General features: G+C 42.9%; 1 protein-coding gene and 1 pseudogene across 1 annotated transcript in view; one reads left to right on the top strand and one right to left on the bottom strand.

The window, feature by feature from the left end:
• The window catches only part of LOC132488543 (A-kinase anchor protein 13-like), a 139171-nt gene that overhangs the window by 75480 nt on the left and 40621 nt on the right, over window positions 1-23070 (bottom strand). Inside the window, 7 exon segments of the mRNA XM_060096842.1 lie at window positions 6604-6748; window positions 16358-16445; window positions 17711-17859; window positions 19855-19941; window positions 20175-20258; window positions 22018-22164; window positions 22166-22593. Of these exon segments, the coding sequence (XP_059952825.1) occupies window positions 6604-6748; window positions 16358-16445; window positions 17711-17859; window positions 19855-19941; window positions 20175-20258; window positions 22018-22164; window positions 22166-22593 (1128 nt within the window).
• On the top strand, window positions 9014-10114 carry LOC132487410 (calpain small subunit 1-like; annotated as a pseudogene).

The following is a 23070-nucleotide window of genomic DNA, read 5'->3' on the forward strand; positions in this document are numbered from 1 at the left end:
ACCCTCTTTCTCTAAAGATCTCAGGATCGTGCAGTGTTGCAGAATACGCTTTGGGAAACACTGTCTGCTGAATTGAGGGGTTTTGCTTTGTTTTGTTTCTTTTGTTCTTGCCATCAAAGCTATTTGTTTCACATTTTATTATGGCTACAAGATGTCGGGGAGATGGGGGAGAGATAGAGACGCTTCTCCAGAAAAGTACTGGCCATCATTCTGTGATGTCACAGAAGTTACAAACAGGCCGTAGCTCTTCTTGCCAAATCTTGAAAAAAAATAAAATCTAGATTCTATAAATCAGATAAGGGGAGGAGGCTTGGAAGCAGTTTTGTCTGTAGAAGTCATCCAACACAATTAGATACAAAAGAAAAAAGTAAAAAAAAAAAAAAGAAAAGAAAAACCATCTTTTGCCCACGTACATTGTCCTTTAAAACAGGGGTCCCCAACCCCAGGGCCATGGACCGCTACCGGTCTGTGGCCTGGTAGGAACCGGGCCACACAGCAGGAGGTGAGCAGCAGGGCGAGCCAGCGAAGCTTCATCTGTATTAAAACAGCTCCCCATCGCTTGCATTACAGCCTGAGCTCCGCCTCCTGTCAGCATTGTGGTGAGCTGTATAATTATTTCATTATATATTACAATGTAATAATAATAGAAATAAAGTGCACAATAAATGTAATGCGCTTGAATCATCCCGAAACCATCCCCACGCCCCCAGCCCATTGAAAAATTGTTTTCCACGAAACTGGTCCCTGACGCCAAAAAGGTTGGGGACCACTGCTTTAAAACACTGTCACGTTAACGGGCAATGCTGGAGGAAGCAAAGTTTGAAAGTTTTCTTCTCCTACGAGCTCTTTATTAATTTCTTATTATGACACTTTTCATGATTACTATAAATATTACAATTCAACAAATGCCTAATATCTTTTAGCTTAAGCCCATTTTCTGTAATTGCTCATGCAGCCATCTCCCTGTGCCCCTCAATGAAATCTCTGTCCCTCTGACCATTCCACCTGCCACCGAATACATGACACCTCTGTGCTTAGTGCATTATTCTAGCTCCAGCCACAGACAACTTCCAGAAGTAAACCAATTATAAACTTCCGTTGGTTTGCCTTTTGCGAAAATGGCTTTGTATTGTTCTCCTGAAGATGATTTTTAGGTGAACGCCCCCATCTCAGGTCCAGCAAGGCCGTGTCTAATTGGATATTGTTGGGATCACTGATGAGAGAAGCAGGGCTTCTGAATGTGTGTGCCAACAACCAACCGGAATAACAGCCCTGCGAAGCCACAGGGGTGGGTTTCTTTATAAAAATGGGAATGAGCTCAAGGCAATTATGGAAACCCCCAGAGAGGCTGGCTTAAAAGAAAATCCTACCTACCCATGAAAGACATCCGGCTGATAACTCAGCCCGCAGCCTCACTGGTGCCTCTCGGCAAGCGTCTTCTGCCCCCTCTGCTTTATCAGCTACTCCCTTAAAACTTCCATAAAAGGCTTCACTTGACCTCAGCAGGTTACCCTGCTGGTGGCTACTGATAAAGTAAGAAGCACTATACACTCAAAAATCATTTTGTTTCTCATTGTTATCCCCTGAACTGCTACACTCCCTGTCCCCACTAATTCCGAAGAAAGCTCACCCCTAAGGAGATGGCCTATTTTATCTGCGTACTGCCTAGTTCTCCGTAGTCACTTAAACACGCTCATCAGAGAATCGAAGGCTTCTCATCACAAGAGCACAAAAGACACCTTTAAGTTAAATAAAAAACAAGAGAACATCCTGTAAGCAGGTTCTAATGAGCTTTCTCAAACTGCCCCAGTCTGCCAATACCATTCTCCCTAAGTTACATAGATTGACTTTGAGACTGAGAGAAGTGATTAGTCTCTAGATATGTATTCACAGATTTGCTGATTAGTGACTTTAATACCCTTTTTCCACTAAAAATAAACCAAGTTCTATTGCTGATGATTTGGAAAAGAGAGCAAAGAAAAAATAATTATAAGCAACCACCCTAAGAAAACCATCAGTAGATTTTGCATTTATTTTTGGGGGTCCTTTATTGGGATTTTTTTTTACATAATTTAAATTTTATTATGTATTGTGAATGGGTATCTTCCAATCTGTCCAACAGAGAAAATAATCACGCATCATCATAAAAGAGAGAATAATAGGGACTTTGCTGGTTGTGCAGTGGTGAATAATCCACCTGCCAGTGCAGGGGACATGGGTTTGATCCCTGGTCCAGGAAGATCCCACATGTCGCAGAGCAACTAAGCCTGTGCACTACAACTACTGAGCCTGCTCTCTACAGCCCACGAGCCACAACTACTGAAGCCCGCACACCTAGAGCCCGTGCTCTGCAACAAGAGGAGCTACCGCAGTGAGAAGCCCATGCACCACAATGAAGAGTAACCCCCACTCGCCGCAACTAGAGAAAGCCCGTGTGCAGCAACAAAGACCCAATGCAGCCAAAAGGATAAATTAATTAATAAAAATAAATTCATTAAAAAAAGAATAAACATTCTAAGGGTCACCACCTAATATTGTTTACTAGTTGTAGGCACTTGGCTAACACTTGCTATGTATCAAGTCATGTAATCTTGATAACCCGTAGAATAACCACTTCAATGCTTCCAATTTTACAGATGTGAAAACTGAGGCTGAAAGAAGTTAAATAGCTTGTCCATGACTACACTGCAAGACAATACAGAGCTTAGACCCAAATCCAGGCCTGTCTGACTCCAAAACTTGTTCTTACATTGTGCTCAGAACCCTGGAATTCAGGGGTTCCTGTGGTCAGTGACTTCACCATCCATCCACACACACCTCAGCTCCTCCAGAATGGCTCTTTGTGTTCAACTCCTCAACATCAGGACCCTTTACTGGTGCCTGTCCTTTCCTTTTGCCCATACAAAGATAGGTGTCTGTCTATTGATTAAGTGACAACACTGATTTATGACTTGCTCATTGCATCTCTGATCTACCACATGTAAGTCGGTATTTCCTACTGGACACATTTTAAACGTGAGCCCTTTAGAAGAGATTGTGAATATGGCATTCTAATTCTCAATTCTTTCTTTTTCTCTCCCTCTCTCCCCCTCCCCTCCCTTACTCTCCCCACAGTACACTCCATTTTATCTCTAAAGATCATGCTGGGAGCATCTACCACAGTGGGTATATGCATCTGGTGAAAACCCTACTCTACCCTCCAAAAGCCTTAAGCTCTCCCAACACATGGATCCTACTTCTGATCACTTTTCTTATCTCTTGCCCACTCATGTAGTTGTAAGTTCTCAGTGAGGTCCCATTTTCTTACTCTCTAAAATGTCCATCAGAAACTCTCTTGGGGTGCCATTTTCAACCAATACTCCTGGCTACCTAGGGGCAATCCAGAACATAATCCAAATACTTTAACAAGGATTGCTAACAACACTTTAACAATCACTGCAATTATTGATACCTTGAGATGGATGATTAAATAGAACTCCTTTTGCTTGCTTCATAATTACAATAATATTGTATTTCTTTCTTTCAGCTTTATTTTAATACTATAATTTGGACAATTATCCAACAGAGTTCCTGGCAAGCATCTGGAAGATAGCAATTTGAAAGATCCAAATACTAATTCCCTTATTACAAGAGAATAATAAAACTTTTAAGGTTGCAAAATTATATTCATGTTGAAAAACCTCCAAAATACGTGTCCTCTGCTATAAAAATTTACACAATTGTGAATTCCACACAGAAATATATTTTCCACCCCTCAGCATAACCCCCAAGTAACATCCAGTTAATTCTGCCCTTGGGGTATCATTCACATTTATCACTCATCTGTTGGAAGAAAACTGTTTCTCCTTAGGACATGTCCAAAAATAAAAATGACCACTGTGCATTACAGAATGTACTTATTTTGTTCATGATGGGAGCAAGAGTTTTTTAAGAGAAGTCACAGAGTCAATTATCATCTTAAACCTGGAGAACACAAAGCCCACGCATTACTGGAAATGTAAAACCTAAAACTGAGTAGATACATTTTTTACTTCAAGGAACAAATTGTCTTTCTTATTCTGTTCTACTCATTTAGAAGAAATGAAAAGCTACCCTTTTCCTGTCTCTCTTTCTCATTAACTGTCCTCTTCCTAGTGGGAAGAGGTTCAGTCAGTAGGCAAAGTAACAAGCCAATAAGCATCAATGAACAAGACCTCTCTCTTCCTCTCACTGAGATCAAGTGATGGTGGGGTCTTCTTTTCTTGAATTTTTGTCCCCCCTCAATATGAAATTATCCCCAACTTGACCTCAGTGGCTCCTAAACTATTTGTTGATTGTAAACTTTAGACCTTGTGCTTTAGTCTGACAAGAGTACTGAGTGGGGCTTCCCTGGTGGCGCAGTGGTTGAGAGTCCGCCTGCCGATGCAGGGGACACGGGTTCGTGCCCCGATCCCGGAAGATCCCACATGCCGCGGAGCGGCTGGGCCCGCGAGCCATGGCCGCGGAGCCTGTGTGTCCGGAGCCTGTGCTCCGCAACGGGAGAGGCCACAGCAGTGAGAGGCCCGCGTACAGCAAAAAAAAAAAAAAAAAAAAAAAAAAAAAAGAGTACTGAGTGGTCCCAAAGACAAAAGCTATGACATACAGTAGTTACGGCAATGGCAGCCCACTTTTATAGGTGCATATAATCATCAGGTTGTGTGATTATATAACCTCGAATGGTTGAGTTCAAGTCATCAACCCAAGATGTTTGTCTATAACTCTGGGTGCTATGGATGTGGTTCAGGTGAGAAGAGTGTTGTTCCCCAAACATGATCCCATTTTTATTCTAAGATGCTTTGATGGGTCCTTGCTAAGTGCCTACAAGCTGATTCAAAGTCTGAAATTCAAAGTAAGAAGCCAGATGCAGTCAAGGCCGGCTGAAGGAGTTTCAGACTTTCTATTCAGACAGGAATAGATGTCAAAGGCCAGTACTCTGTTCCCTGCTTGGCCACTAGCTACATGTGAGATTTCTAGGCTTCAGTTTTTCCATCTATAAATGATAAAGGTGAATTAGACAATTCCCCAAGCCCCTTTGTATTCTAAACTTTTAGACTAATTACCACTGAGAATCTCCAGGAGGTCAAAGATATTCTAACAAGGGTAAAGAATAGTGTCTTGGAACCATGGATCATTCCCCCGGACGGAAAAGGCAAACACGCATTCAAAAAGGAATCCTCTTCCCCAAGACTTTTCACGTGCAGGGTTTCACAGGCGAGACAATAAGAACAGCTGTTGAAGGGGATCATGAATCTTGCCTGTTGTAAGTCCCTAAAGGCAATGAGCAAGTTTTACAACAACATGCCTTGTTACAGCAAAGGTTGTGATGCACATTTCTTGGATTAAGTTCTTGAGATCTCTAAGTGCTGTACGCAAATAATACTAGTCGTATATCTTTTCCAGTCTGGGAAATAGTAAAAAAAAAGGAAAAAAAAAAAGAATCTCTCTTTAGGCAAACCAACCTATGGAGAGAAGGGCAGATGTCCTTTTATGAAGCAGTTAGCCAAGTGGTTGAAGGTACGCCTTCTCAATGCAGAAAAAATTGTATTTATACTTGAACATTCCTTCTGAGGGGAAAGATGTTCTTGGTTATCGTCTTTTCCAACTCCCATCACAGACTTGCAATGAAAATGCTCATCCTTCAGGCTAAGTGATATATCTGTTTGCTTATACACATATTATTATGAATATGCTAATAACATTTTGCATTAATGAAGAGGGTGAAAGTATTTTATAAGAGATACTTTAGCTCATTAATCCTCAGGATATCCATGAAATAGCTAGGGGAAAGGGATGGTTTGCCAACTTTCTCAAATGACAGGAAACTGCATGGTTTAAGCAGTTTGCTCAGGTTGGTCAAATGAGCCCTGTGCAGGGTCTGATAGGACATCGGAATGCTGACTTCGAGTTTGGACAGGTTGACACGACCCTCCTCTCATAAAAAGATTGTGACCCTCATTTGCAGTGATTCAATACTTTATTGTTCCACCCTTCTTGTCTGCCCTGGATCCTGCTAACAGCCTCCAGCCCGTGGCCATGGGAACCACCGGAAATGGGGAAGCAGCTGTCAGGTGAACTCAGGGAGTTTTTCCAAGCTTCACCTCCGCAGCTTTCAGGTGAACTCAGGGAGTTTTTCCAAGCTTCACCTCCTCAGCCTCTGCTTCACTCCTCTCAATGTGTCTATGTCCTTTAAATCTGCATCTCAGCTGACCTGCATGGTTTTACCCCATTTCAACGGAATGATCTCATTCCAATCTCATTTATCCTTGCTTAATTTGAGGGCTTTTTAAAGATAGAGCCCCTAAGAAATGTCCCCCTGCCCTCCCCCTCCCACACTCAACCTACAGATGAAGAGCACTATATGCCACTGGGGCCTCCAGAATGTCACTGGTCAGGACCTCAGCCTCGAACTCTGTCCAAGGAAGGAAAAGGGACAAATAGAAAGCCACCAAGTTAGTGACAACAAACCCTGGATCCCTTGGAAGGCTGAAGTCCCCACCAGGATGACAGGGTCTCCTGAATGTTTCCAGGAAAACCTCCAAGAGCCCCTTCAGTTGGGCCTCCATAAGGCTGTAGAGAGGAAGTTACCATGAGGGCGGTGTAGGTGTAGGGATAGTGGTAGGCCAGGTAGCAGACATCCTCGGCATGCAGGAAGGTGACGGCAAAGGTGAGGGTGTAATAGCACTTCCCAGACTCTGCCCCTGTGATGGCTGCGCTCTGACGATAATGATTTCTACAAGAGAAAGGAGAAGAGACAAGAATGAGGGAAAGGTGGGGAAAACAGTCATTTAGGGTTCGAGATGCCATAAACCTTTGGTGTTATACACTAGCAAAACGTCCTTCACTTGAAACACCTGGTAAGCAAAATTTAGAAAACGGAGAAATAGAGAAGTGAGCTTACTGCCAGGTCATGAGCCCAAATCACCAACATCTAGGCTAATCCATCTGCCTCCTAATTGTGGCATCTATGCCATAGGCCTTTCCTTGCTGTGTCTGAAAATGAAGGCTATAGAGTCAATGAACTAGAAAACAGAGGAAAATGTGAATAATTCTGTTCTTCCTGGGATTTTATTAGAGACATATATTTTATTACCCAAATCTGGGTTCCTCAACCCCTGCCTCTCTCCAGATAACACAGAGTCCAGCTCCTCCTTTCCTTTCTGCCTGCCAGACGGTTTCTTAGCAATCACTACCCTATACAGAGTTCCAACTCAACACAATGTATGTCATCTTGTTATCACTGTAACAACCCATTGTGTGGATGAAAGAACAAAAGCTTAGAAAAAGCCATTTGTCAAAGGTCAAAAGGCTAATAAGTGGCCAGTACAGGACTCAAACCCAGATCTGCCTGCAAGGCCTTTGTTCTTTCCACTACACAAGACTTTCTTCCCAAAGGAATACATTTGTCACCCCAAATGTGGTTCAGCTTCTTACGGCCTGACAATCCACATTTTCCTTTGTCAAAGATGAAGCACCAATGTTGATACTTCAGAGAACAGTATCAAAGTAATTTGCACCCAGAAGTACATTCCAAGCAATATTTTCCCCATACGCTGCCAGTTACACTCCCTCCTTGCCTCTTAATACTGAGACAGCTGTGCAGGCTTTCCTGAGAAATGTTATCCTCAAGGCTGCATTATAATGCAGAATACACCAGGACACCAGAAGATGTAATTCCACCTTTGAACATTTACAACGTTGGCTTTCTTGTCCATTGTGCTTTGGGGTTTCATTGGGGGAAAGGGTGGGGAGAGGGAAGAAAAAGCAGATAATTATTCTGTGCGTTCTTGCAAATATAAAAAATAGGGATTATTCTTTTCTGCCTTTTTTGCTACCTTCATGACACCTGCCACCAAAGCAAAAAGATCAAGTGAGCAAGAAAGGACAAAATAGAAAATCTACTGCCTGGTTTTGTGGGTTTTTTCAATATTCATAAAACTAAGAATGGGAGTAAGAGAAATTGGTAGTTCCATGGACTATGACCTATCAGGCTATACATTTCTCTTGCATCAGCTTCTGCCAATATGGCACCCTGGATCCTTGGTCATCCTAGGCAAAGAAGGAGATCCCCAACGATGAACCAGCTTTTCAGCATCCTATTAATAGGACCCATATCCTTTGCGACTACAGGACTAGAAACTTCAAAAAGGCAACTTGTTTTTGGTTCTTCCTTGACCGCACTGCTCTGCATGCAGGGTATTAGTTCCCTGACCAGGGACTGAACCTGCACCCGCTTCAGTGGAAGCAGAGTCTTAACCACTGGATCACCAGGGAAGTCCCCAAAAAGGCATCTTTACCCATGGTGCCATCTGGATCTTGCTACCTAATTCAGTCTATTTTCTCCAGATTTCCCCAAAGTGCTATAGTTTCTCCGGAGCTAAGGCTCTGATTATTAGCAAGTATGTAAAGCAGCAGATGGTAACTCAGAACGCATGCAAACCACATATGCTCTACCTTTATTCATTCTGATTTCAAGGCTCCACTGCAAGCACACATTCAGTTTACACCTAGCTGAACCTAGTCAATTACACCTCTCTTCTAAGTGAAACGAGCCAGTCCACATTTTGGTCAAATGGTCAACATTTTGACAACCAACCAGAATGTGGAATTGAGCTTCAACATGCATGAGTGTGAAAACACACACACCATACATATATATTCATGAAGGTAAAAGCAGGTGGAAACATACATCTAGTGCCTTGCCATCCCCAAGTTTTTCACCTACATGCAGTGGAGACAGAGCCTGCATCTCTCCTCAAGATTCATAAGATACCCCCGAGGCCAGTGGGGGTGGTCTCATCTGACATGAGCCTTGCTTAGTTCTAGGCTTCCCACTGTACTAAGTACACTGAAGTCACATCACAGGCACATTCATCCTAAGCAAATTCTATGCTACCCCACCAGCCACCACAGAGAACAAGAGAGAGAGTAAAAATAAGAATATGGAGACTAGCTGACCGGCCGACGCGCGAGCGAGGCAGAATCTTGAGTCACAGCCATGTTCCTGGTTAACTCGGTCTGGAAGGGTGGAAGAGGCGGCGGGGGAGGCGGGGGCCTGGGCGGGGGCCTTAGGGAATGTGCTCGGAGGCCTGGTCAGTGGGCCCGAGGCGGCGGCGGCAGAAGAGAAGGAAGCGGCGGCTGCCGGCAACTGCGTGGAACTGCGTGCGCATACTGGGCGGGGTCATTAGCGCCATTAGCGAGGCGCCTGCGCAGTACAACCCAGAGCCCCCGCCCCCTCGCACGCATTACCCCAACATCGAGGCCAATGAGAGTGAGAAGGCACGGCAGTTCCGGAGGCCTTTGCCCAGCTGGCTAGAGAGGACATGGAGGTCAGTGCCACAGAACTCATGAACATTCTCAACAAAGTCGTGACCCGACATCCTGATCTGAAGACTGATGGTATTGGCGTTGACACATGTCACAGCATGGTGGTGACACGACCGGCAAGCTGGGCTTCGAGGAATTCACGTACTTGTGGAACAACATCAAAAAGTGGCAGGCCGGGCTTCCCCGAGGGTGCAGTGGTTGAGAGTCCGCCTGCCGATGCAGGGGACACGGGTTCATGTCCCGGTCCGGGAGGATCCCACATGCGGCAGAGCGGCTGGGCCTGAGAGCCATGGCCGCTGAGCCTGCGCGTCCGGAGCCTGTGCTCTGCAGCGGGAGAGGCCACAGCAGTGAGAGGCCCGCGTACCGCAAAAAAAAAAAAAAAAAAAAGTGGCAGGCCATATACAAACAATTTGACATTGACTGTTCAGGGACCATTGGCAGCAGTGAACTCCCAGGGGCCTTTGAGGCAGCAGGATTCGGCCTGAATGAGCATCTCTACAACATGATCATCCGACACTCCTCAGATGAGGGAGGGAACATGGATTCTGACAACTTCATCAGCTGCCTGGTCAGACCGGATGCCATGTTCCGTGCCTTCAAATCTCTTGACAAAGATGGCACTGGACAAATCCAGGTGAACACCCAGGAGTGGCTACAGCTGACCATGTATTCCTGAATGGGAGTCCCAGACCTGCCCCCTCATCGCCTCGCTGCAGGAGTCACCTTGGACTCTTCGGTCTCCCCCAGGTTGGATCCTGTTTGCAGTCACATCTTCATGGCTCCTGCGGACCCACAGGCCTTTCTGTTCTCCTAGCCCTTGACACCCAGATTCTCAGTCAACAGCCAGGGCCCAACATGCTTCAACACACCCTGCCCCAGCACACCCATCTCACATCTACTCCATAACCCCTCTCTTGCATCTGTGCCAAGCCCAACGTTGGTGTTGCTTGCATACCCCAAGGGCCCTTCTCTCAGTTCTGGGAGGATCACTCCAGTCCCTACACACCCTGGCACACCCATTCAGTTACCACCCAGGCAGCTAAACTCCAGGCCATAACAGGCCACATGCTCCAGTGCCTCTGTCTGTATTCTGTTCCCAGCCTGCCAGGCCCAGGAGGAAATAAATGCACCCTAGTTGCTGCTCTCTCTGAAAAAAGAAAAAAAAAAAGTATGTGAAATTCCCATCCCTAGGCTCTTTCCACCATTCAAACCAAAACTGGACTCCAGGCAGGGAACAGCTACAGTGAAATAGAGAGAGAAATAAAATAGAATAATTTTTAGCTTTTGAGCTTCTGTGGACCAAGGTTCTAGTGATTTAAGGAAAGTTGGTAGTTTGGGCTATAAAATCTACCTCCTCACCCTCCCAAAACACACACACACACACACACACACACACACACACACACACACACCTGTTGTACACACACCCTTGCTGTAGCTTCATGGGCAAGATTGTCGTGGGCAAGACTAAAAGCTCCCCACTAATAATCCAGCCCTCTTCAGGATGGTTGCTGATGGCTGGAATTTAAGAAAAATGAAAATCACCTCATTTAGGATGAGTTTCAGCTAAAGGAGATTCACTTGCTACCCTAATCCAGGGTCTACGCTGTAGGTGAAACTAAAGCAAACGTCAGGCTTCCCCACTGGAGTCTCCTGGTGGCTACATTGTAGTGGCAGAGTCCTGGAGATGACTCCACCTCTAGCAAAGTTTTCCTCTTCAGAAACCTTTAAACTTTCCCAAGATCACCTTCTTCAAAGTGAAGTGTTCCATAAATCTCCAAAGTGAAACACTTGGCTTGCTACAATTAGATCTGTCCATGATAAAGTGAGATCCTATCAAGTTCTTTTTGTTTTCCCAATTATGATATGAACATACTGAGGGATGTTTGCAAGGCAGTAACATTCATCCTTTATATTTCAAATGGTTCCCATGTTCTTCCTTTGTATGGAAATGCTTTCCTTCTTCCTCATTTAGCCAACTCTTCTTCCTCCTTCAAGACTCAACACAAGTGTTTCCTCTTTCAGGAAGTCTTCCCCAATATCCACCCTTTTACATAATTCTTATCACATTGTGCCTCTCCCTCACTGCCCATGCTTTATGGCAGGGATTATGCTTATTTGTCTGTCTATCTTCACGCTTGGCACAGTACCTGGACTTAGCAGCTGTTCAACTATGGCCTGTAGAATAAATGGACCTAAGACTCTAGAAGTAATCATTAGAATACTTGGCATATCTTCTCTCTAATCCTAATTATATCCTTTCAAGGTATTATTATGCACACTCTACAGACTGGGAAAATTGAGATGTTAAGTGTCTTGAGGAACTCCACGCAACAAGCACAATAAACAGGATTCAACCCTAGGTGTGGGCTTACCCCAAAAACAAGATTATTTTTCATTTTATCACCTGTCTCATGAGAATGGAGAAAAGGACAAGAGGTCTTTTGGTTTACTTCAGCAAGCAAGAATTGGAAGTTTCGGTTTCCATAAATCAGAGATACCTATAAACCTGAAGTCTAAAATAACAGAAGGAATGTAAAATAATCCAGATGATAGCTAGTGAGAAAATTATTCATACCACTATGATTCTTTATGTCACTGGTATTTGATGCCACTAAGAAGCTTCTACTAATTACTAATAATTGCTAACACTCACTGGACATCCACTATGCACCAGACACTGTTGTAAGATTTCCATGTGCTTTATCTCATTTCACTTCATCCTCAGCACAGATTTATCAAGTAGATACCATTATTATCCCCTTTTACTGATGAGGAATCTGAAGTTGAGAGAGGCTGGAATAATTTGCCCCAAGGTCACATCATTAATGAGTGGTAGAAGTTTCACTCCAGAAACTTTCTCTCCTTGATCTGCTCTTCTAGGCGGAGAAGAAGCCTGGTGAAAATCAAGTGTGCTCTCAAATATGCCAGGTCCTAGATGCATGTTGGGTCAAAGATGATATGGGTAGATGAGCCATTCCACAGCTAAAAGGCTCCCCTTTGCTTTTCCATTCTCTGAACAATTTATCCTTGGGAGGGTCTGCACTTTTAAAATCATAAAGCTTTCAATGAAGCAAGGAGCAAAGTACACAAATGCATGGTTATGAACTCAGTCTCCTTCCATTTGTACGTTAAAATATGCTGGGAAGTCATTTTTTTTAAATTTTATCATTTAATTTTATCTTTTTTTTTTCTGTGTGTGCATGAAAGAAGCAAATGCCAAGATAGAGAGTGAATTAGATAAACTTATAATGACGATGGCTCTGTTTAACATGGGAGCATCATTTCACTTAACAGGATCTAATAAGGCAGGGCAGTCAAGTCACCAGGCTACCCTGTGTCTACAGAGTTTCTAATATTCTGTATAGCACCAAATCTCTCTCCTGAGATCCCTGGGAAGGATGCATGATGGCAGAGCTCTTGTATGACATTCATCTTCATGAGTGAGCTGTTCCATCTCCTCTCACGAGCAGAGATAAATGTCAGAAGAGATCAGCTGTTGTGTATTACATGGCCACTCTGAGCATGCAGCTTCCCTCCCTCTGCCCTTCAGCACCAAAATTACTTTAGACCAGAGCTGGGAGAAAATTCAAAAAGGTGTGAGGCTGTGTACATTAGAGGGAGGAGCAGACCGCAGGGAAGTAAATAAAGCAGGAACTAAAACAGTCCTTGCTTACTTTTACAAGAGGCGTGGAAAAATAAGCCTGCCCATTTCTGTTCTTCCTTCTGGAGGATCCCTTTTGATTTTCTAGCTTAGGGATATGCCAGGTGGGTGGGCGAGGGGGTGGGATGGGGGGGAGCAGGTACCCCAGGGGAGGGGCAAGAAGATCACATCTACTGAACACAGGGAGAAGATATTAGAATTTCTCTTTAAATTTATTATGATCTAATAAGGAAGAAAGAAAGTTGTCTAAGGTTTAATATGGGGATGGACAACGCTGCCCCTATGCTGTCCAAGTCAAGCTACTATGATGAATAATTATAAAACAAGCTAGATTACACTATAGCAGTCTTATCCATTCTTCTCTGTTGTTTTCCAGGGCTGGAATATGAAAAATGCATTACATTTTATATCTATGGTTTTCATAGGTCAGGTAGTTTAGTATCGACTGCTGTACAGTAGGCTTCCTGAGGGAGGGATGAGAGCAGCTCACCATCTCTCTCATTCTTTAGATTTCAGCTTCTGGCAAGGTATTGAAACTTGCAGAAGACTTCTCTGGTGGATTTACAGATTATATTATCTAAATTAAACTAAACCCTGAAATATAGATAATTAGTATTTTCTAAATTCTGCTTGGAATTCAGAGATTGATAATAATATTACATTTTAAACACAAATGACCGAGAAAATGAAAGAACTGACATGGCCTACTTCCTACCTTAATATTAGCTCTTTCTCAAGAATTCTTATTTGTGTAAAAATTATCTAATTAGATTGGAGAAGTTAACCACCATTTTTCAAAATTAGCCAAAAGGCAATTTACAACTATATTTTTCATGGTAAACCTTAAGGGTATAGGATGCCCTGAGTTACCAATAGTAAAAAAATATATAACAATTTGACATTTAAAATTTAAAGATTTAAATTGAAAATTATTTTTCTCATCTTTCCCCCATGTCTTAAAATTCTAAACTTTCTGCATGTTTTCTAGTATGCATAATATATTAGTATAGTAAGGCATGTATAATTGATTTTTTTAAATTATGAACAATTCTTTATTAAAAGTGCATGGGTTAGTATATCTTATCAAGATAGTTTGGAGATCACTTTCTAAGTGATGATGCTCCGACCCACAAAGCAGTTGGCCCACCTCCTTAACTGATCACTGTTGCTATCACTTTTTGAAGGAAATGGATATCCCATTCTTTCTGAGTACTCTTTTCTTTCACCCTCCCATAGATATACTCAGGTACCATGGCTCATGGTTCTCTCCACAATAAGCACCCTGGCACCCCCTTTAGAACATGGTATGAAATATAAGAATGTAATAGAAATAAGACTTCTGAGTTCCTGATGACATATTGGAGACAAAGAAATAGGAGGTAAAGTTCTCCCAAATTAATACATTAGAGAGCATAAAGTCAGGGATGAAGCCAAAAAATCTTCAAAAGCAGATCAACTCAAAGACTGTGATGGGTAAAAGAGAGAAATAAATACATTGTATAATCTAAGGCATTCTACGGTAGGGAAAGGCACTCTGATTTGCAGTTGAATAGAGATACACATAACATATCTATCCTGTTGTTAGATCACGTTATTGGAAATATGTTAACACAATGCGGTGAATTGGTGTAAAACAAACTATGTTATAATGTAGCAATCTTATCCATTCATCTCTGTTGTATTCATGGCTAGAAGATGAAAAACGAATTACATTACACATTCATGGTTTTCATGTTACCCCTCTGTTACTCTTTAATCACACAACATTGTCTTGTTCATGAATCTAAAAGCTATTAACATTAACATTGTCATTCTTTAGGCCAAGGCTCTGCTTTGGGATGTTTGATTTCTTCCTTTTCCTCTTGGCAGATTCTAAATCCCCTTAAGCCCACGCCTTATCCCCCACCTCCAAGGAAGCAGCCTCCAGGGACAGCTGCCCCCCCGCCAAAGGATGCTGAATGTTATGTTTGTCCAATCTCTTACTAACCTCCAGATCCAAGCCCACTGCAAGCCGGGTCTTTCATGTTTATTTAGAATTACTATTTCTCGAGGACACTAAAAATTATTCTTGACACACCAAAGTCCAAATTTATGCTTCCATTATTTTCCCCTACAGCTGTGGCCCCTGTCACCTTGAGATGATTTTAGTCTCAATCTCTTTGGACCATAAGAGGATCCTGAGAGTCTGTAGATAGGTGGGTCAGAAAGTCATTGCTATGGAAAACCAACAACATTGTATGGCTTTGCTATTGTTCTGAAGAATATAATGAAAATACTACCCAGGTCCATATTCTAATACATCCAAGACTAAAGACTGCTGACTCTTTCATTACAAACTGTTAGCCCATCTCTGTGCTTTATAGACTATCCTTACTTCTATGGTGATGATTGCCCTTGTGTCTGATAGAGCAACAAGATTCTTGACCTTCTTATCTGTCAATGCTCCTGTGCTTATAGTCTCAAAAGCCAAGAGGCATAAGCATTTTTACTTTCTTTGTGATATTTGCAACTATCCTGAACTCAAGAATGCCTGATAATATTTTTAGGGGCCTCCTGTCATCTCAGAAAGAGATATAAATTACTTTATCCAAGAAAATAAGTACTAGCGTATCAGTTTTTTATAAGAAACCAGCAACAAAATAATAATTAGCTACATCGTTTCTACCTGTCCACACTCCCTATCCTTTTTTTGTCTTATGAATTTGTATTTTATTTTCTAGCAAAGGAAAGTGCACAAATAAGCAATTCATGGGTCTGGAATGCATGCATGTATCAAAATATATGGATAATTCAAATTTCATTACACCTTTACAGGATACATTGATGGAAGTGGCTACTGATCAAGAGTTGAAGATGAATTCCGAAAATACCTTTCTCTTCTATTTTTTCCAAAATGTATCTTTCTGTGGAGCAACAGTTACTTAAGTATATTTCTCACATATTCATGTTTATCTGCTTTGGAAAACTGAAGCATGGGATGGATAAGAATTAAGTTAGAATATCTCACACTTTTTGTTCACTGGGACCAATGGAAACAGGAAAAGAACTGAAGCTTGATGCACTAATCATAGGTTGAGTCTATATAATAATATCCAACAGTAAGGTCTAAAGGTTTTAAGGTGTTTAAATAAGAATAGATGACTTTTCAGAAAACCAAAAGATATTTCTTGAGGTCTACTGTGGGTGCCATTTCACACGCTTAGGCTTCTGAAGGACAGAGCGTTTGCCACTGGAAGAGTGACAAGTACAGCAGACAAGCACAGATTGCTCAGGTTTGTAAGATTAACATGGAGAAGCAGGAAACTGAGAGAGAACAGAAGAGCAAAGGAAGCTAACAACGCTCTAACTTACTTGTAATAACAGATTTCATAGCCTGTCCGTACCCAGGCAGGCCTACCAAGAAGAGCCTCCTTCACAGAATACAGAGTTGGCTGCATCCCTACACAAAATAAAGGCAGGATTAATCCATTAGGTGGGGGGTGGGGGGAATAGAAAAGGAGAGCTGTGGTAGGTTGAATAATGGCCCTCAAAGATACCCAGGTCTTAATCCATGGAAGCTGTATATTAACCTTATATGACAAAAGGGACTTTGTAGATATGGTTAAATTAAGTATCTTGAGATGGGGAGATTATCCTGGTGGGCCCTAAATTCAATCACACATGTCTTTCCAAGAGGGAGGTAGAGGGAGGTTTGACTACAGAGGAAAAGCAATGTGGCCGAAGCAGAGAGATTTGAAGATGTTATGCAGCTGACTTTGAAGATGGAGGAAAGGGCCATGAGCCAAGGAATGTGAGGAACATACCTCTAAAAGCTGGAAAAGGAAAGGAAACAAATAATCCCCTAGAATGTCCAGAGGAAGCATGGCCTTTCCAACGCCTTGACTTAAGACCAGTGAAACTGATTTGGGACTTGTGGACTCCAGAACTGTAAGAGAATATATTTGTCTTCTTTGAAGCCACAAAATGTGTGACAATTTGTTACAGCCGCTGCATCAAGTGAATACAAGAGCCAAGGCTCACCTTTTCTCTTTCTATACCAGCAAGAGTCTATTTAACCAGTACAAAATAGAGGTAATGTCCTATGCCTGGACCTGGAGCTACGGGGAATATTTTTTCCTTACTCAGAGCCACTAATACATTAGTATGTGAGCCAGCAATAACACGCAGAATTTCCCATTTCTAGAAACATTCAAAATAAATATGGGCTACTAGTCAGTCATTGTCCCTTGAACGCCCCCTCTAAAAGTGCCACAGGTATTCAGGAGAATTTAAACTTTCTCCAGAGTTTTCTGAGAGTGTAACTCGGTGTTGTCCAATGGAATTGTGCCGTTTGCCTGTCTGTGACAAATATCAACAGATCAGTACATTTGCTTCTATGGGTTTTAGGAGGTGGAGAGAAGGAATAAATGAGAGGGCTCACTGGCCTCAAAAAGTTCAAGGTGGGGCAAGGGAGGCAGGAAGCGGCGGAAAGTTAGGTGAGGTATTAACATTTCATAGCACAGGGAGAGTTTCAAGCTTCCCCTCCCATAGTAGCAATTTACCATAGGTTGGCGGCCGTCTTGCCATACCTGGCAACCAAAACATGTCAGCCCAACTTCAAACCCTCTGCAACCCAAGCAGGGCTTCTGATAATAATTCAAGCACTCAAAAGTGACATCATTTTTGGTGTTATTGAGAAAGTCTCTATTTCCCAAGAGCTCATACCATAATTGAACTGGCTGTTGGCCTTCTCACAGTTGATAATGTTGACGCGATAAGGGACCGCATCCCTCATACCGCTCACCTTGAAGTAGAACCACTGCTGGTGCTGCGTGCTATTCACATCAGCATTGATCAGTAAGTCGTACTCCAACCTGCAAAGTCAGAAGCAAGATCAGAGGGTTAAAAGCCTTTAAGAGAACTTCCAACACTGAGAAATCTATACATCTCAGGTTCTGGATGATGGATGTAAGATCCAGGATCTTGGTTGGCTGGTAAGTTATAGTTATCATCCTTATCTCACAATGTTGGACAGAGGCTTTGGAAATTTAAGGAGGGGGGAGCAGTGTCCTGGTATTAGAAGGGTCAGTTATACAACTATAGCCTATCTTTTTATTAAATGGTAATGAAGTTTCTGTCCAGCTGGAAAAATGCAAGTGTGCTATATCCCAGAGAAAATGTGGTCACATCTGGTTGGATATGCCATTACTATCTGATGTTAGACATGACTTCTGAGCATCAGTCTCCTCAAATGAAAAATAGAAATAGTGTCTAGGGACTTCCCTGGTGGCACAGTGGTTAAAAATCCGCCTGCCAATGAAGGGGACATGGGTTCGAGCCCTGGTCGGGGAAGATCCCACATGCCACAGAACAACAAAGACCATGCGCCACAACTACTGAGCCTGTGCGCCACAACTACTGTGCCTGCGTGCCACAACTACTGAAGCCCGTGCGCCTAGAGCCCATGCTCCACAACAAAGAGAAGCCACTGCAATGAGAAGCCCGCACACTGAAATGAAGTGTAGTCCCCCACTGGCCGCAACTAGAGAAAGCCCGCATGCAGCAACAAAGATCCAACACAGCCGTAAATAAATTAATTAATTAATTTAAAAAAAAAGAAATGGTGCCTAAACTTGCAGTACTGTTTGTAAAGATTGAGTAGTATAATATATGTAAATCCGCAGCAAGGCAACAAACATGAATTAGACTAGCAATGAAAGATTTGTCTGTTTGTTTTTTCCCTTTTTAACTGATTTAGTTTACATGAAGTAAAGTACACAGATCTTAAATGTACAGCTCAACGAGTTTAAGCAAATTCATCTGGATACACCTGTGTGACGACTCCCTGGATCAATATGTAGAACAGTTCCAGCACCCCAGAAAGTCCTTATGTGTCCCCACACAATCACTATGTCTCCAAAAAATTACTTTTTCAAGCTTGAGCAACAGAATTAGCAATAAAGCTTTGACTTAAACATTATCATCAGGATATTTCATTTTCAAAAATATTCTTATCCCATCCCCTTGGCATGCTCTTTGAGTTGCTCTTCTAGAAAGGGCAATTGTTTTGCCCTGATTCGTTCATACTCTCCTACTCTGGCCCTCTGATTAAATGGCAGTGTATAGTGAGATTTGTGGAAGGGGAGAGCTTTGTTGAAGCCGTAGCAGAGCAGATGGTGTCCCACCCCTCCCACCGTCACTATAAGCAACACACTCTAACCACTGAACTCACCATACAATGAATGAAGCTATAGTTGGCACCATAGGGACACCCATGAGAACAATTCCAGGAAGTCTATGACCCTCCAATTGTCTGCTATGCCCACAATGCTCTCGCTAAAAAGTGATCATAAAAAATCCTTGCCTGTAAGTAGGTTTGTTTTCTGTCATTTGACTCTGTCACCCAGACCACAACTGACGAGTTTAGGATTCTACACTCTGGCCAAAGGCAGATATAAAGAGAAAGACCTGAGTAAGGCCAGGAGCTTAGGCACATCCTGGACTGCTCATTTTCCCACTAGGAGATTCCTAATCAGGTCTTCCCTCCTGGATCCTTGGAACTTGATAAATGAAGAGAATAAATAATAAAAGCGGGAGCTGTAGGAAGAAGAAGCTGAGATAGCAAACAAGAAAGAGAAGGAGGCTGAGGAGGAATCTTAACATGCCTGCCTTTCCCTTCTCCATACCAAACAGCTCCACTTGTATTTGTTATATGTTGGGCTTCCTTGAAATATTTCACGTACCAAAAAAAATGACTTACCACTCACCACGTCCCAAAAAGGGAAAACTTCGAAAATGTCTCCTGGGAGGGGGATACAAAACAGGGCTGAGCCATACTGAGTATGGCCCCTGCAGCTTTCCTTACTTACTCACGCACTTGGATGGCTTTGCGAAGATTTCCAGACTCAAACTTGGAGAAGAACCGTAAGCAGTCAGAAGTGGTGTCTTGCAAAGGCCTGTAATGAAATAGAGAACCTTTGAACATAGGACTTATTGCTATTCTTGGGCACAGTTTAACATTTCTTAGAGATAAACTTTCTCTTACAGATCTTTAACCCGAATTTTCACTGTGTTGATTTTAGGAGAAGGAATGGATTATTAACTTAAAATATTCTTATGCTCGTGCCATTAAAAGGATATTCTATACTCCCACCACCCCCTCATTCCACTGATGTTCAAGACCACCTACCAAGGCTCATCTAGACTAAAGACAACTTTATTTATAATATCGCTTGGCTGGATGAGCCTCCGGACATCCTCAAATATTTTGATCCTGGAAAGGAAAATTGAAAACATTTTAAGGGTTGGCCCTCACTCCTTACCCCATTCATCCTATGGTCATGTGGGAAGGGCCTTGGGACTCATCAGAGAATTATGAAAGAAAAATGTGATCATGATCCAACCTTGAGCTGAATGAGTACAAAAAGCACCACCCCTCCTTCCTTTTCTTCTTTATCAAAAAATAAAACTACACTGAGCAGTAGGAATGTAGGAAGCAGTGATGCCAGATTTTCGTTTTAGGAGGATTCTCTACTCAAAGGAGTTTTGTCAAGAGCATTTGGGCTGAGGGACTTTGAAGCCTCTGGTTGTGTGAATAAGAGGGCCCTCTGCACTAAGACACTTTTGAAGGAGACATTACGATTGCTGATGGTCTGGGAGGCTCCAATAAGCCTTTGAATTCTTGTGTCATTTATAGTCCTTGGTTCTGTTTGCTCCAGAAGACTATGGTCAATCTTCTCTCTGAGAAACACCAATATCTGGGAGACTTAAGTAAGAGGGAGGAAGGATACCTAAGGGATATTTCAGATTCCCTCCTTGAATTTCTGATCCAGGTCTCTGGGGCGGGGAGGGGTAGGAGAAGGGGGAGGGAAGGTCAAAATGAGGCCTAGACTCAGGGGAAAGATGTCCTGTCCAGTGGGGAGCTGTTGCTGGGCCAGCCCCTGTGGTGTGTCTCTCGGGAACTTGAGCATGGAGATAAGGTCAGAGGGGTGAGGTCAGAGATGTCAGCCAGGAGACCAAGTGGAAGCAGTTCTTGGGATCCACCATCAATTTGCTGATGAACTTGCTAACAGTTAAGAAAACTTACTGCTATGCACACTTTGCTCCATAGACTTAGTGTATGCATACTTAGTATATTCTCTGGGAAAATCGTTTTCTCCTTGAGTTCAGTAATTTTCTTTTTCATCTCACTATGCCTATCCAAAGGCAAAGCTCCGTTTCATGCATCCTGGGAATAATCCATCACACAACATTTCTTCCCTGCAGGATGCATTATTTTTTTTTCCTTACAATCCTCAGTGATGCAGCAAAACTATTCCCCAAGCCAAGTCAGGTTCTATAAGGTTGGGACTGTGGGATGGAGGTCCACCACCTCCTCTCATTAACAAGAGATCAGATTCCAATTTGCAGTAAATGAGAAAAGTGATCCCAAATAATCCATACTTGTTTTTTCCTGAGAACCTTCCCTTAAGGAATGATCCCAGTATTTGGAGAAACTGGATAATCTTTCCCTTTTGTAGGATTTGCAATGGATATGGGGTAAGGGGTTGCATTAGAATCGTCTAAGAAATTCTTTTTGTGGAAACACATGTCTACCACCACCCTACCCTTGGCTCTGAAATGCCCTAGTAGGGAGGCAAGCTTGTATATTTGGCGAAAATTTCCTTAAGGTTTTTTTTTTTTTTTTTTTTTTTTTGGTGGGGGCGGTACGCGGGCCTCTCACTGTTGTGGCCTCTCCCGTTGTGGAGCACAGGCTCCGGACGTGCAGGCCCAGCGGCCGTGGCTCACGGGCCCAGCCACTCCGCAGCATGTGGGATCTTCCCGGACCGGGGCATGAACTCGTGTCCCCTGCATCGGCAGGCAGACTCTCAACCACTGTGCCACCGGGGAAGCCCTCCTTAAGGCTTTTAACATGCTGCTGACTAATGCTCACTTTCCTGAAGATAACAGAATTATCTGTACAAACCATTCCACCTACAAAAATACTAAAGAAGAAAAAATATATATAGCTCCCAAGTTAGTAGCACCATCACCTTTGGACTCCACATTTACGTTCCAACACGGACTGAGCAGAGAGAGGTGGACAATGCCCCCAGAAATCAGGAAATGCCATCATTGTGAAGTCAGACACAGATCTGGTTCTTCTAGCTTTGGCCATAAAAAGATAGGGGTCATGGAAGGCGACGTCCGTGTGTCTGCAGGAGCTTATCTATTAATTCAGTAGCTTCTCTAGGTCTAGTGGAATTGGAAAAGGAGGCACTTATCCTTGGGCAGGAAATCGCATCTATGTCCCAAGCATACTCTTTGAAGGACGCCTGAAGGTCTGAGATTTCACTTCCGGAAGAACCTATCCCAAGACCATTGGATTGTGCATTTCGGAATGGGTTCATTCCAGGTCCTTTTTTGGAGGTTAGATGTATGTTGGACCTCCCCATCTTCACTCTGCTCAGAAGGGAGGTCTGGACAGGGACTTCTCTTTCTTGTCCCCAGGAGATTTGGTCCTTATTCAAGCAAAGCCCTTTTGGGGAGGCAGCAGTCAGAATGTGGTGGTGACTGGCACACCGAGTCTCGTCCAAGTTCAAACCACCTCCAGGTTTGGACTCCAGTGCCTTCAGGTTAAAAGTGGAAAAGAATACGTCAGTGTTTCTGTCCAAGTAGAGAATACAGTCTGATCCCTGTCCTCACTCTCTGGGCACAGAGCTAAGCATAAATCCTGTGCACTGGAAAACTTTTTCCAAAGCCAGTCAAGGAAAGACTAAGCTTCAAGAGTCAAAGAAATGGCAGAATCCTAGAAACGCACACTTGGAAGGGGCATTTGGTGGGTCTAGTATGAGTCTATGCAGTACATGAAAGCCTCCTACGACACCCCCAAACATTTACAGCCTGGTTGAATGACTCATTTACAGAAACTTCCCTGTATCCCAAGGTGGTTCCTTTTATTTGAGGATCATTCTGATTGTTTAAGAAAAATTCTTTTTTACTCGGAATTAAAATTTCCTTCCCTGAAACTTTTACCCACCAATGCCTTTCTGCTTTCTAGAGTGAAATACAATATGTCAGCTCCCTTCTATAAGTGACTTAGCGTG

Source organism: Mesoplodon densirostris, chromosome 4 (assembly GCF_025265405.1).
Source record: "Mesoplodon densirostris isolate mMesDen1 chromosome 4, mMesDen1 primary haplotype, whole genome shotgun sequence".
NCBI classification, from domain to species: Eukaryota; Metazoa; Chordata; class Mammalia; order Artiodactyla; family Ziphiidae; genus Mesoplodon; species Mesoplodon densirostris.